This window comes from Anarrhichthys ocellatus, unplaced genomic scaffold, assembly GCF_004355925.1.
Source record: "Anarrhichthys ocellatus isolate YVR2014 unplaced genomic scaffold, GSC_Weel_1.0 scaffold65, whole genome shotgun sequence".
NCBI classification, from domain to species: Eukaryota; Metazoa; Chordata; class Actinopteri; order Perciformes; family Anarhichadidae; genus Anarrhichthys; species Anarrhichthys ocellatus.
Genome location: NW_022280095.1, coordinates 186,991 through 200,152, shown reverse-complemented (window position 1 = coordinate 200,152; position 13,162 = coordinate 186,991). Strand labels below are relative to the sequence as shown.

The 13,162-nt window shown below is 45.2% G+C and overlaps 2 protein-coding genes across 2 annotated transcripts; both read left to right on the top strand.

Annotated features, from left to right (window-relative positions):
• The first annotated feature begins 573 nt into the window (after positions 1–573).
• On the top strand, positions 574–7,250 carry heatr6 (HEAT repeat containing 6). The gene is made up of 20 exons (XM_031872666.1): positions 574–879; positions 1,077–1,184; positions 1,270–1,410; positions 1,495–1,610; positions 1,687–1,801; positions 1,894–1,992; positions 2,086–2,250; positions 2,351–2,598; positions 2,677–2,851; positions 2,928–3,134; positions 3,295–3,394; positions 3,682–4,067; positions 4,161–4,283; positions 4,409–4,495; positions 4,706–4,840; positions 4,933–5,055; positions 5,144–5,268; positions 5,472–5,568; positions 5,758–5,962; positions 6,142–7,250. Exons 1-20 carry the CDS (start codon positions 583–585, stop codon positions 6,771–6,773), a joined length of 3,684 nt encoding a protein of 1,227 aa, XP_031728526.1. The 5' UTR covers positions 574–582; the 3' UTR covers positions 6,774–7,250.
• A 688-nt stretch (positions 7,251–7,938) lies between these two features.
• ddx52 (DEAD (Asp-Glu-Ala-Asp) box polypeptide 52) lies at positions 7,939–12,417 on the top strand. Its single transcript, XM_031872686.1, has 14 exons — positions 7,939–8,068; positions 8,322–8,708; positions 8,811–8,996; positions 9,099–9,242; positions 9,446–9,557; positions 9,649–9,721; positions 9,957–10,160; positions 10,249–10,339; positions 10,428–10,550; positions 10,644–10,794; positions 11,163–11,238; positions 11,568–11,639; positions 11,774–12,097; positions 12,210–12,417. The coding sequence occupies exons 1-14, from the start codon at positions 7,955–7,957 to the stop codon at positions 12,265–12,267; spliced, it is 2,115 nt and encodes a 704-aa protein (XP_031728546.1). The 5' UTR covers positions 7,939–7,954; the 3' UTR covers positions 12,268–12,417.
• Positions 12,418–13,162: the final 745 nt, after the last annotated feature.

Sequence of the window (13,162 nt, the reverse complement as noted above, 5' to 3'; positions counted from 1 at the left end):
TGCATGTACTAGGATCAAAAGTCCTGACATTCTGAACACATTATTGTGAACCTTGATACACACTTGAGTCTGATATACTCCATTTTGAACAAAGAAATGCACGGTCTACTCCTACAGTTTCTTGATATCCAGTTAGAAGTCACTGCACTGATTCCAAGCTTCATCCAAAAGCTGAAGGTTAAACCACCTAATTGAATACAAGGGAGTCAGAATTGGCGCCACCTTGATCAGCTGCAACATAAAAATGTTACAAATGCATGAATATTTAAATTATTTTTTCGTTTATAAAGTATACAACGTGGACTAATGCCAATTCCTGTGCCGTTAAACGGTACAAAAAAAACAAGATTGGAATATTACCTAATTATGTAAAAGGGGTTGTGAGTATTTTGCAACTTAATTTGAAATATCAATTGAATGCAGGACTTTGTCTTGCAATGGTACATTTTAAAATTACTTTAAATGTTATTTCTTCTGTTCCGTTTATTCACTGTGGGGGGCAGTACTGAGCTTCACATTTGGATGTCGAGCTTAAAAGAAGAAGCAACAACTATTGTGAAACACTTCCGTGGTCAAAAAAACATGGCGGCTCAAACTGGGCCGTTATCTTCGGTCTTCATGAGCCGCAGTGATGCTCCTGTCTTTCCTGCGGTGCTTCTGTCCGCGGAGGCCGCCCCGTTCACCCCGCTCGGGACGGACGGTTGGCGGCTCGGCTCACCGTCGGACGTCGAGAAGCAGTTCACCCGCTGCGCCGCGAAGCTCAGAGCCCTGCGAGCAGACTCGAGCCAGCTGAGAGAGGAGCTCAACCTGTTCCTAGACCAGCTCCTGTCCGAAAACTACAACAGAACCTTCGAGCCCAACATCAACATCCGACCGGAGGTAACGCACGGTCTGTGGTCTTGTAGCGTCGACACCCCAGCAGAAAACAAAGTGCAGTTTTAGTACCTAGATGTGTTTAAATGTTCAGGAAAAGTTTCTTCAAATAAGTGCACGTGACGTGATATTCAGGATTGTTTGTTTTGGTGCAGTGACATTCTTGGTTTGTGCTGAGCCTCCTTTAAATTCTCCATTTCCAGGACGTGTGCAGTCTGCTGAAACACATCAGCTGTCTTGTGCCACTGAGTCAAGAGCATCTAGTCATCAAACTGTGCCAGCTAGTGCATCATCTACTCAACCAGCTAAAGGTAACAACTAACCTGTAACAGTAACAGTGCTGTGCACATATATTCATGGACTGACCAAGTATGCAACCACTCGCTGTTTCTTCAGGTGATAATGGACGAGCGGACATTGGATGTATTATTAAACTACACCACCGGTGCGCTGAAAGTGTGCAGCACGTGGACACACTCGGATGTCCTCCTGGCTCTCTCCACTATAGTGTACGGGAATGGACCTCAGTGCCACCAGGTAGGAACATTGTATTGTATTGTAGTGTATGATAACATGATAACTGCTGAATATTTCCATTAAGATTTTCTTCCTCCTTCATAGCACCTCCGTGACCTGCTGGGTGAAGATGGAGTCCTCCTGTTGTATAGTTCTCCATCGCAGCCGAGTATGGAGTTACGCCGCGTTGCTCTCACCTGTATGGCCAACATCTGTCTCAGGTAGGCCTTTAGCGAGCTTATACATTGAGCCAGTGTGTGTTTGTTTCTGTGAGTAAGTGTAATTGTTTCTCTCCAGGATCCCTGGTCAGGCACCTTTGGATGATCAATACAGAAGTGTCTCTTTTAGAGTCTTCCTGAAAACACTGCAGTCCTCCAAACCTCCCAACACGGATGAGCTCTTCTACTGCATGGTACGGATTATTTGTTATGAAAATTTCAATGTAGGGGGGGGGGTATACATAATGATAGTTGACCCATGCCTGCCCTTATGTCCTCGGTGCAGGTGATCCAGGCAGCACTGAAGGGACTCCAGTGTTGTCTCTCAGGTGGGAAGTGGAAGTTTGTCGGAGAGGAGCTTGGGTCTGTGCTGGCCGCACTTAAGGTGCAAACTTGCATAATCTATCACCTTTTCATTTGTTGTCCCCTTTTCCTGTTTGAATACTAATTATTGGAGACCTGTACATGTTTTTTGCAGAGGCTCATGTTCCAGGGAACTCCGGGTGTGAGTGTCGAGTGGCCAACCGTGCTCTACCCGACACCTCTTCCTCAGTACGAGGCTCTCTCTGCCCCGAAACCCGCCGAACCACCAACATCCCCAGAACCACCAAAAGATGCCGCCGTGTCGGGCAAAACCTCGGCGGTAAGACGAGCCTTCATTTATTTTGGTAAAGGTTTTTAGTAAGTTTTCAAAATGACTGACTGATTTTTGGTGGAAATGTTTTAAACGTCTCTTCTCCCAGAATAAAAAGAGGAAATCCAAAGGGAAGGGGAAGAAGACGAGCTCTGAGGAGAGCAGAGTGGACGACGGAGAGGAAGAGAACCGCGAGACGGTGCCTGCACTTCAGAAAGGAGGGGGCAGAGAGGGAAGCCGAGGTGAGGGAGAGTCCTTGTCTAAAACATCTGGCCCGTCTCTCTACCCGTCCTGGAAAAGAGCCAGTTCTGACTCCGAGTTTTCCGACCCAGAAGGCAGTGCACAGAGCAAATTAAGGTACAGAAAACCGCTTCTCATGTCCGTCCATGTCTCTTTTTAGGTGAGAAGTCCTACTGAAGTATCTGTCTCTTTCAGGCTTTACAACGGTCGCATACGTCAGGGAGCTCTGCACTGTCTGCTAGCGGTGGTGAAAGGCGTCGAGAAGAGGACTCTGTATGGGTACTGGTCCTCCTTCATCCCCGACTCTCCTATTGGGGGGCCGCCGCCTCTCACTCTTATCACAATTATACTAAAGGACCCCTCTCCAAAGGTACAACTCACCGTCGTACTTGTTACTATTCTCCCCGACTGTAGCCGTAGCGTTCGTCTCTTTCCTCTCCCTCCAGGTGCGTGCGTGTGCGCTTCAGGTGCTGTCGGCTATTCTGGATGGCTCCCGTCAGTTCCTGGCTGTGGCCGAAGACACGGCGTCCCCTCGTAAATCTTACACCCCTTTCTCCTTCTTGCTGGCGACCGCCATCAGAGAACTGCACCGCGCTCTCACTCTGGCTCTGCTGGCCGAGACCTCCCCTCAGACGCTCACACAGGTCATAAAGGTACGACAACGTGTTGTGTGAAGTGTGAAAGTTCAAGCTTTATTGTAACATATGTTTTGACGACCTGCACACATGTAGGTGGGGGTATCTGGAAGCACTGGGATTGGACCAAAAATGGGACTGGTTCTCCCAACTTATCTCCACCTGTCGTGTCTTTTAGTGTCTGGCCTACCTGGTGGCGAACGCTCCCTACCACCGTCTCAGACCTGGTCTGCTCAGCCAGCTCTGGAAGCAGATGCGTCCCTATGTGCGCCACAGAGGTCTGTATTTCATCAGTGCACTTGGATAAACTACACACAAGGATTTAAAGGTCCCATATTGTAAAAAGTGAGATTTTCATGTGTTTTTTAAATTTATTATAAAGCAGGTCAAAGTGCTGTATAAATACTGTGAAAGTCTGAAAACGCTCAATCCACGGAGAAATACAGTATATAGACCATTTCTCAGTTTTAAAAACACACGTCTGAACCTCAAGATGAGCATAACATGTCTCCTTTAATAGACCCGGTTAATAACTTCTTTTAATAGAACTGCTCTCTGTCTTTAGATGTAAATGTCCGTGTGTCAGTCCTGACGCTTTATGGGGCTCTGGTGACAACTCAGGCTCCTCTCCCTGAGGTCCAGCTCCTCCTCCGGCAGCCAGAGAGCAGCAGCAGAACTGGCTCATTCACACCACAGGACTCTGGTCTCAGCTGGAGACAAAGAGACGGAGTGTCCACGCCCCCCACTCCAGTCAAACCCTCCCTGCGCAGCTCGGGGACACACTCCCCTCAAGTTCCTCGCACGCCGGAGGAGGTGGACAGCGCACCGCCATGGCTGCTGCAGCTGTGCGTGTCGCTGGTGACTCAGCCTAGAGAGGACCAATTGGACGGCGAGGGAGCCGGAGGAGGTGCTGCTTTAGAGCCCTCCCCTGTCCGACTAGAAGCTCTACAGGTAAGAGATAATGGAAGACAGAGAGGGACAAAACAGACATTTCTAATATCTGAGGGTGTTTTTTAAATGTTTTAATATATGTGTGTGTTTCAGGTCATGTTCCACCTGGTGCATGGCTACTTCTCTCTAGCACAAGCATGTCTATGTGAGATTGGGCAGGTGAGCACTCGCTGCCTTGGGGAGACAGACCCCTCCATACAACTGCACGGGGCAAAGGTAACACATTCCTCTTACCTGCTCCTATGTTCAAGAGTCAGCAATACAGATGGTGTACTCGTGAATTATGAAAATTGATATAAAATGACTGTGCACTGATATCTATGTCGTCGTCTTTTATGCAGTTGTTGGAGGAGTTGGGGACCGGAATAATCCAGCAGTACAGAGCAGAGAACAACGTGTCTGAGAGCTCGAGGGTCCCCATGAGCCAAGTAAGTACAAACTGTCTTTATACTGCATATATATAGTATATATGTACAGTATATAATATATACTGTATCGGGGTACAACTGTCTTTGAAGATTGTTGCTCGTGTCCTATTGCTGTTTGTTTCCATTGTTTGGTTTCTGAAAACTATATATTTTATGTCCTGTTTCACTAAATCCCCCAAATTGTTGGTTAATATAACTGCATGATAACAGGTGGTGCTGTTTTGGTCGGACGTTTTGAGCGGCCCGCTGAACGGAGCGCTGCAGAGCGAACAACATCCCACACTGCAGACGAGCGCCTGCGACGCGCTCTCCTCCATTCTGCCGCAGGCCTTCTCACAGCTGCCGGTGAGTTCCTCTCGGATTGTTTCTACTCCGCTGCTACCGAGCTTCACGGATCCGTAGGTTGATGATGTTTGGTGTTGTGGGTTTTTTTTAAGGACAAGACCCAGCTGATGTGCATCACGGTGCTACTGGGGCTGACCTACAGTGAGAACTATCTGGTGAAGACCGCAGCAGTCAGGGCTCTGGGAGTCTACATCCTGTTCCCGTGTCTGAGAGAGGTACGGACTGTGAGCGTACTGAGCACCACGGTACACGTCTCTGACCCTCAAGGATCTGTTCAACGGGTCGTGATTTTCTCTTTTTCAGGATGTGATGTTCGTGGCGGATACAGCCAACACTATCCTCGCTGCCCTCGACGATCGGTCTCCAAACGTCCGTGCCAAGGCTGCCTGGTCCTTAGGCAACCTAACGGACACACTTGTTGTTAATATGTAAGAAAACGTGGACACAAATGCTTTGGAAAACACTCAGAATCCATCTTATCGACAGTAGATTAAAGAAATCCGATATCGAAGGTTTTGAAAAACATTTTAGCTAACTGATTTGGGTTAAACCAGTTATAATGGATTATAGTTTTCAATGTATATATTCTAGATTTATTTTGTAATCCGTTTCTCTCCTGTCTCTTCTTTAGGGAGAGTGTAGGTGTGGATTTCCAAGAAGAGTTATCGGACATGCTGCTTCTCAAGATGTTGCAGGCAGCCACCCGAGCATCAGCCGACAAAGACAGGGTGAGAACTCTCTTAAACACACATGAGCAAGGCACTAACACTCTCATTTGTTAAGTCTTGCCACACTGCGTTCTGCCAAGAAGAAGATAGTTGTGATGAAGTAGTTCCAAAATTAAATGAATGAACTTTATTAGTATGACTGATTTTCTCGGTTTCTTTTTTTGATTGGCTCTCACCTTGCTTCCTCAGGTCAAGGCTAACGCAGTGCGAGCGCTTGGGAATCTGCTTCATTTCCTGCGTGAGAGTCAGCTGACCCGGTCTGCGTTCCAACGCCCGCTGGAGGATGCGGTCCTTGCTCTGGTTAAAACCATCCAATCAGAGGCCACTATGAAGGTCCGATGGAATGCCTGTTACGCCCTGGGAAATGCCTTCAGAAACCCGGCCCTGCCGCTCGGTAAGTGTTCTAGTCATTTGGTATGAACAGGTCAACCTGGCTCTGTGTCCAAACGGTAGAATCAAAGTTTATGTGTCCGTCACAGGATGATTTTTTTAAGGGTGTAAAATGTGCCCAACAGTGATTGATTAAAATTACATTATGTCATAGTTAAATTTCTGATTCTTTCTTCCTCTCAGACTCAGCCCCGTGGTCTTGTGACGCATTCTCCTCCCTCTGCCATGTTGTCAGTTCCTGTAAGAACTTCAAGGTGCGGATCAAGTCCGCTGCTGCTCTGGCAATTCCGTCCACCCGCGGCAGCTACGGGGACTCCGAGCGGTTCGGCTGTGTGTGGCGTTCCCTCGCTAAGGCGCTCGAGAACAGCGAAGACACAAACGACTTCTTCGAGTACCGCTACAGTGCCAGTCTGCGGCACACGCTCTCTCAAGCTCTCCTACACCTGCTCGCCGTCAGCCAGTCGCAGGACATGCCCTCGCTCGGGGCATCGCTGGCCGGGGAGGAGGGGAGGGGCATCAAGGAGCATTTGATCAACTATCTTAGAGCGGAGGAGGGAGGAGGAGGAGAGGGGGCAGAGAGGGCAGAGGGAGAGAAAGAGGCAGGGGGGGAGAGTTTTACCCTTCAACAGAGAATAGGTCGTCTACAGCAGACCCTGATCAGACTGAAGGAGCTGGAGGCTGAAGGGGACGGACGAGGAGAGGAGGAGGGAAGTAGAGAGATGGTGGTTCATTTCCTGGAGGATTTGCTACAGACCTGTGAAGCTGAGACCACTAAGACTGCTCTCTCAGAGGAGAAACACCTGACCACAAACTAACGTCATAATGAGATCTTCTTAAGTGCATTTCAAGATACAAGATTATAATTTAGCTTTTCCTTTTATATCCTTTTATTTATTGTATTGCACCTGCACTCTACTATGGCTTAACATCTGATATACAAAGACGTGTAGTTAAAATTATGTAATGAGATCAAATATATGAGTATAAATCATGGACTTTCAGTGTAATCACATTATTATGAACACATGTAATTGTTTAACAGAATTTTGTTGTCCAAGTTAATTGAGATGGGAAAAATCTTCATTGTTTTCATGTGAGAGTTTTGTCCGATTTTAATGCGTAACATTGGAACAGTTGATTGTTTTATTTGTCATTTATCTGCCATATTGAAATATATTTTGATATATGAAAAAATCTCAATATAGTTTTATATCGATTCCAATAATATTCTATTGTATGATATCGGGCAAAGAATCATGATTAATAATAAATAATTGTACAGAAGTACATTACATTGTCTAATGTGATGACTGGACTAATAAACTGGACTTAAGTGCAGTGAAAGTAAGACTGTGTACCCATACAGATGACAACTGCTCTCACTATAACAAAATAAGATACAGTTCTCTGATCTGAGGTCTATTAATAAGTCATGGTTGCTTTGATGGAAAAAATACTCAATGAATTAAAAAAGGGAACAACAGTGAAAACACTACTTTCAGAAGGCTAAAGCATTGATAGTTTAGGTGAATTCACACGTCTTGGTTATCTACACAATATAATTATATTTAAATTCTTACCACGGTTTATTAGCAATATTGTATTTCTGATTTAGATAGAAACTTTTATTTGTTAGCAGGAGCTGTTATATTTACCCCTAAATTCCCAAAGATAAAAACACAACAGCCCGCCAGTGACTGAAAACATGATTAAAGGTGACAATGAAGGGAAAGAGACGGGTGATAAACTATTCACACAAATGTGAAGATGTCATACATGATAATACACCACAATAATTCATATTTTCAGTTGCATATACACTTGAATCGTTTGGCTGGAGGTGTTATTCTGTCTGATGTGTAATGAGGTTAAATTCTATAAAATGACATTGTTCTCACTGGGAGTGTGAAACGCAGCCGGCAGGGGGCGCTGGTGTCCAGAGCAGATTGTGATGTGCTGCTGGTGGATGATCCGGATGTTGACTAGTGATGCCTGGATGCGGACAGACCACGCTGCTGCAGCAATGGACGCCTTCGAGTTGTTTCGGAAACTCGGAGCTGGAGCTAAATTTGATCTGAAGAGGTTTGGTCAAGACGCTGCTCGGTTTAAGGTAAACTGAGCACGTGTAGCTGATGGTATACTGGATTAAAAATAGCGATCGATAACGGCACGTGTCACGGTTTTTATGTATTTTCGCAAGTCCCGAGTTGCACTAGCGTTAAAGAGTGCCGCGCTGCTCGTTTTTCGGATGTTTCGTAGGCTGTGTGTTTTATATGAGCTATTCAATTAAATGACTGGAAGGACAGTATCTCACACAAGTGTACTATACACTGATGGTGACTGTACTTGTTTTATTTTTACAGGTCGCCAGATCTCACGTAGGGGAAGCGTCCTCAAATGCTTTTTCTGCGATCGATTACTTTGGCACAGGACTAACCAGTAGATCCCAGAGCAGTTCTGCAGGACTGGATGGTGATGGTGCTGCTGATGAGGAGGATGATGATGAAGATGGTGAGGAGGAGGGGGGAAGTGAAAGTGGAGATTCTGGAGCAGGGGGCAAAAGGAAGCAAAGGGATGAAGAGAAAGACGTGAGCACAGAAAAGAAAAGGACGAAAAGCAACCAGGTGGAAGACGCGGGGGGGAGAGGCATCACCTGGACCTCCTCATTAGACAGAAAGATCCAAAACCTGCCGAGTGATGGGAAGGAGAAATCCTCGCTGAAGAGGCTGAAGCATCTCCATCAGGAAAAGGTATTTACAATACACAACATAATAAAAGGACAAGCAGACTTTATATCATTGTGACTTAGTCCTCTATCCTGTGTAATGTCCTTTTCTATATTTTGATTTAAGGTCAATCGTATTCGCTCTCAACACCGCATCAACGTGCACGGCTGCGACGTGCCTGACCCTGTGAGCACGTTTGAGGACCTCCAGTCCGAGTATCATCTCAACCCACGTGTCCTTCAGAACCTCAAAGACGCCGGGCTGAACTCCCCGACGCCAGTACAGATGCAGGCGATACCGCTCATGATGCATGTGAGTGCAGACACACACACACACACACACACACACAGTCAGTGATCTAACGTACAGATGGTGGTTATGTGAGGATTTGCGTGTGTCTGGTTTCTCGGTCAGGGTCGGGAGCTCCTGGCCTGCGCTCCCACAGGATCAGGGAAGACTTTGGCTTTTTGTCTCCCGCTGCTCGCCCAACTGCAGCAGCCGGCCAACCTGGGCTTCAGAGCTGTGGTCATCTCCCCGACCAGAGAACTGGCCAACCAGGTACACAACAACTATTACCTTCCATTTTACTTTCCATTATCAAGCTGTCCAATTCATGATGTACGGCATGTTTTTCGATATCGAGGACGGAGATGTGGAGACACTAGCTTCCAGGTTTTAATCAGCGGGAGTTTCACTGACTTTGTGTTAAACGATCACACACATTTTAATGCATTTTTTGACGTCCGTTTTGTTGTGTTTAGACCTACAGAGAGCTGCTCCGCCTGTCCGAGGGAACAGGATTTAGAGTTCACATCATGGACAAAGCCTCTCTGGCAGCCAAGAAGTATGGACCACAGTCAAACAAGAAATACGGTGAGAAATGGAAAACGTTATCACAGAAGAACTCAAATCTGAAACATGAATTGCCTTTACGTCACTATCTACCCCGTACATGTTTGTGCAGATATCCTCGTCAGCACTCCAAACAGACTCGTCTTCCTTCTCAAGCAGGATCCTCCAGCTCTCGACCTCAGCAGGTAACACGGAATATTCTGCTCTCTGCAGTTGACCATCAAAAACGCATTTGCTTCCTCTTAACTATCCCTCGGTCTGTTAGGGTGGATACATTCCAGCAGGGGAGCTTTCGTCTCATATCATATCCCTCTCTGTCTCCGCTGTATACTGTCAAATACAGTCACTTAAACATGCCGCACTAACAAATCATAGGGGGGAAAAATGTGGGCTTGATTGTTGTCTTTTGTTGGTGATCAGTGTGGAGTGGCTGGTTGTCGATGAGTCCGATAAGCTGTTTGAAGGCGGTAAGACCGGCTTCAGGGAGCAGCTCGCCGCAGTTTTTCTGGCCTGTTCTGGGTCAAAGGTGCACCGGGCCTTCTTCAGCGCCACCTGCACGCCCGACGTAGAGCAGTGGTGCCGCCTGAACCTCGACAACCTGGTGTCGGTCAACATTGGACACAGGTGATTGTCTACACGTAGAAGTCCTTAATTGGATGGATTTATTTAATCTCTTTCTCACGTAATAAAAGTGAATTCATCGTCTTCTCAGAAATGCGGCGGTTGACACGGTGGAGCAGAAGCTGCTGTTTGTCGGGACGGAGAACGGCAAACTGGTGGCCATGAGGGAAATCATCAAAAAAGTATGAAAAATATGTTTGTTGAAGTATTTTTTTTTAATACAAGCTCTATTTCTATACAAACTTAGATTGTCGTCCTTGCTTTTTTCAGGGTTTCCTGCCTCCCATGCTGGTGTTTGTGCAGTCTATAGACCGAGCACGGGAGCTTTTCCATGAGTTGGTGTACGAAGGCATCAATGTGGACGTGATCCACGCAGACCGCACACAGCAGCAGGTACGCACGGACACGTGACATGCCGTATTATGAACTGAAGTGCAACTGTGCAACTGTGTTTATCCTCCTCCTCCTGTTGCTTCTGTGTTTCAGAGGGACAACGTAGTGAACAGTTTCAGGTCTGGTAAAATCTGGGTGTTGATCTGCACGGCTCTGCTCGCCAGAGGAATCGACTTCAAAGGAGTCAATCTCGTGCTGAACTACGACTTCCCCACCAGCTCCGTGGAGTACATCCACCGAATTGGTTAGCTTCTATGTATAGTCAATCGTTTCACAATAAGATCAACATATATTGGGCTGAAGCCATTAACTGATTAGTTAGTAGACTAATAAATACATCAGTGATTATCTTAATAATGATAAATCATTATTGTTCATTTGATATAATTGTGAATTGAATACCTTTTGGGTTTTGACAAAGTTTGGCGCAGTCTGGTAACATCGTCATGTTTGACATATTACAAGTTAAATGATTATTGAATAATAGCAAAATACGTAAAGCGTTAGTTGCAGCTCTAATCCTGTGTTGGTCTCCTTTCATGTGTTCCTCCTCTTTCTCTCCCTGTCTGCTCATCAGTTCCCTCATTTAACATTCAATGTGCTGCTCCTCAGGTCGGACTGGTAGAGCTGGACATCAGGGGAAGGCCCTCACCTTCTTCACAGAAAATGACAAGCCCCTGCTGCGCAGGTATGTGGATATCAAAAGTGCAAACTGAGCAGATAAACATGTGCAGCTTGTGTGTTTGAATCTGGAAATTAGAATCTGGTCATAACACAAGATATTTCAGGTGAGGCAGACACGTCATCAGATGTTAGGTTTGGTGGTAATTAGGACGATGTTTGCCAAGTGGCTGAAAGCAAAACAGTGTGCACATCCAGCCCCCAGGAGAGTACAGGTGCAGGACATAAACAGTATGCAAAGGAAGAAGTGAGGGAGTCCAGACACTTAATATTCCAAGCTCCTGAAATGTGAAGTGTTTCTCTGAATATGTTTCTCTTTGCATCTCTTTCTAACAGCATCGCTAATGTCATAAAACAAGCTGGCTGTCCTGTGCCCGACTACATGATTGGCTTCAAGAAAATACACAGGTAAAAGAGATGGACGACAATACTGAAGTTCCACAATAACTTATACATTTAAAGACGTTCTCACTCTTTTAGTTCTTGGTAAAGTCATCGTTTTGTTAATACGGTCGCTCCCATCTGTATTTGTCTGTGTTTAGTAAAGTGAAGCGGAGACTTGAGAGGAAACCCCCGACAAGAAGCACCATTTGCACAACTCCTCGCTTCCTAATGAAGACAAAAGGCAAAGCACCAAATAGAGGACAGAAAGGAGAGAAGCCGGCAGCGGGTGGAGAGCAGAAAGGGGATAAGCGATCTCCAACAGCAGTGCAGCTGCAGAAAGGAGAAAAGAAGACAAACGGACAGGAGCTGAAGAGAAGAAATACAACACAGAAAAAAGGGGGAAGCGAAATGCACAAGAAGGCGTCTCAGAAGACGGCGTCTCAGAAGACGGCATCAAATTCCACCGGAGCCAAGTTAAAAAAGTAAGGAAGGTGTGTGTAATTAACTAGATCGGTTTTATACCACAACAGCTGACGTTCTATCCGACACTGCTTTGGTGATATGACACGATTTCTTTTCTACTCTGTCTACCAGGAGAAAGGGGAAGAAAAACAAGCCACAAGAGGACCAGAGGAGAGTAGTACAAGACTGATACGGAGGACGTGGACTTTTTGATTTACTGCTAATTTTCATATTTGTGCTTTGTATTATCAGAGAATAAAATAAACAGTTTATATATGTTTTGTTTTCATTACTGTTCATTGGCTCACCTGCAACTTGTGACAGACGACGAGCATTCTTCAATAGATATGAAGGCTTTAGTGAGTGATTGAGTGATGAATGATTACAACTAACAGGTTAGACTGTTGGACACTGAACAACATGAAAATTAAAATATAATTGGAGGCAGTTGTGAGAGAGATGGGGAAACAAAACCCAACAATTACATAATCTTACCCTCCACACCCCACTAGACCTGTGTGGCCTAATATTCACTGAAAGGATAAATTCTACTTCACATGTTAAGAATTGACTTTGATGATTCTGCAGCTTACTGATAGTTTTTCATACCCACAGTAAATCAGTCATATAGAAAATGCCTGTAATGATATGAGCACAAAAATATTTATTCTTTAGCTTTTTTCTTATTTCAAAATGGTACCTTACATTTAATGCTACTCATTATACCCATATAGTTTTAAAGCTCAACATACCCAAAGCAATACATTGTGTGCATATGTTGAACTACAGTAGCACACTGCCATACTAACAAATAACAAATGTAAGCTAACAAAGCCTTCCTGATTTAACATAACCAAATGTAGTGTTATATTCAAACAGCTCTTGAAATAACTATTCAAAACAATTTCCAAAAACATTTCTAAACATACATTTTTTAAAAACTATTATTAGTTAAATGAAAATATATTTTTATGTTCATCTATCTTCAATACTTTCTGATAAACTCTGACATGGCCCCATCTACAGTTAGAGTGAATCGATGGGGTGGATGAATTCAGTGCAGCCTTCTCAACTATCGCGATACA

Bases quoted from the DNA above. Each gene is read 5' to 3' on its own strand.
- heatr6 (XM_031872666.1), top strand. From the start codon at position 583: ATGGCGGCTCAAACTGGGCCGTTATCTTCGGTCTTCATGAGCCGCAGT. The intron at 2,852-2,927 runs GTACAACTCACC...CTCTCCCTCCAG, and splicing joins TAAAGGACCCCTCTCCAAAG to GTGCGTGCGTGTGCGCTTCA. The intron at 3,395-3,681 runs GTCTGTATTTCA...CTCTGTCTTTAG, and splicing joins TCCCTATGTGCGCCACAGAG to ATGTAAATGTCCGTGTGTCA.
- ddx52 (XM_031872686.1), top strand. From the start codon at position 7,955: ATGCGGACAGACCACGCTGCTGCAGCAATGGACGCCTTCGAGTTGTTT. The intron at 8,997-9,098 runs GTGAGTGCAGAC...TTTCTCGGTCAG, and splicing joins CGATACCGCTCATGATGCAT to GGTCGGGAGCTCCTGGCCTG. The intron at 11,640-11,773 runs GTAAAAGAGATG...GTCTGTGTTTAG, and splicing joins GGCTTCAAGAAAATACACAG to TAAAGTGAAGCGGAGACTTG.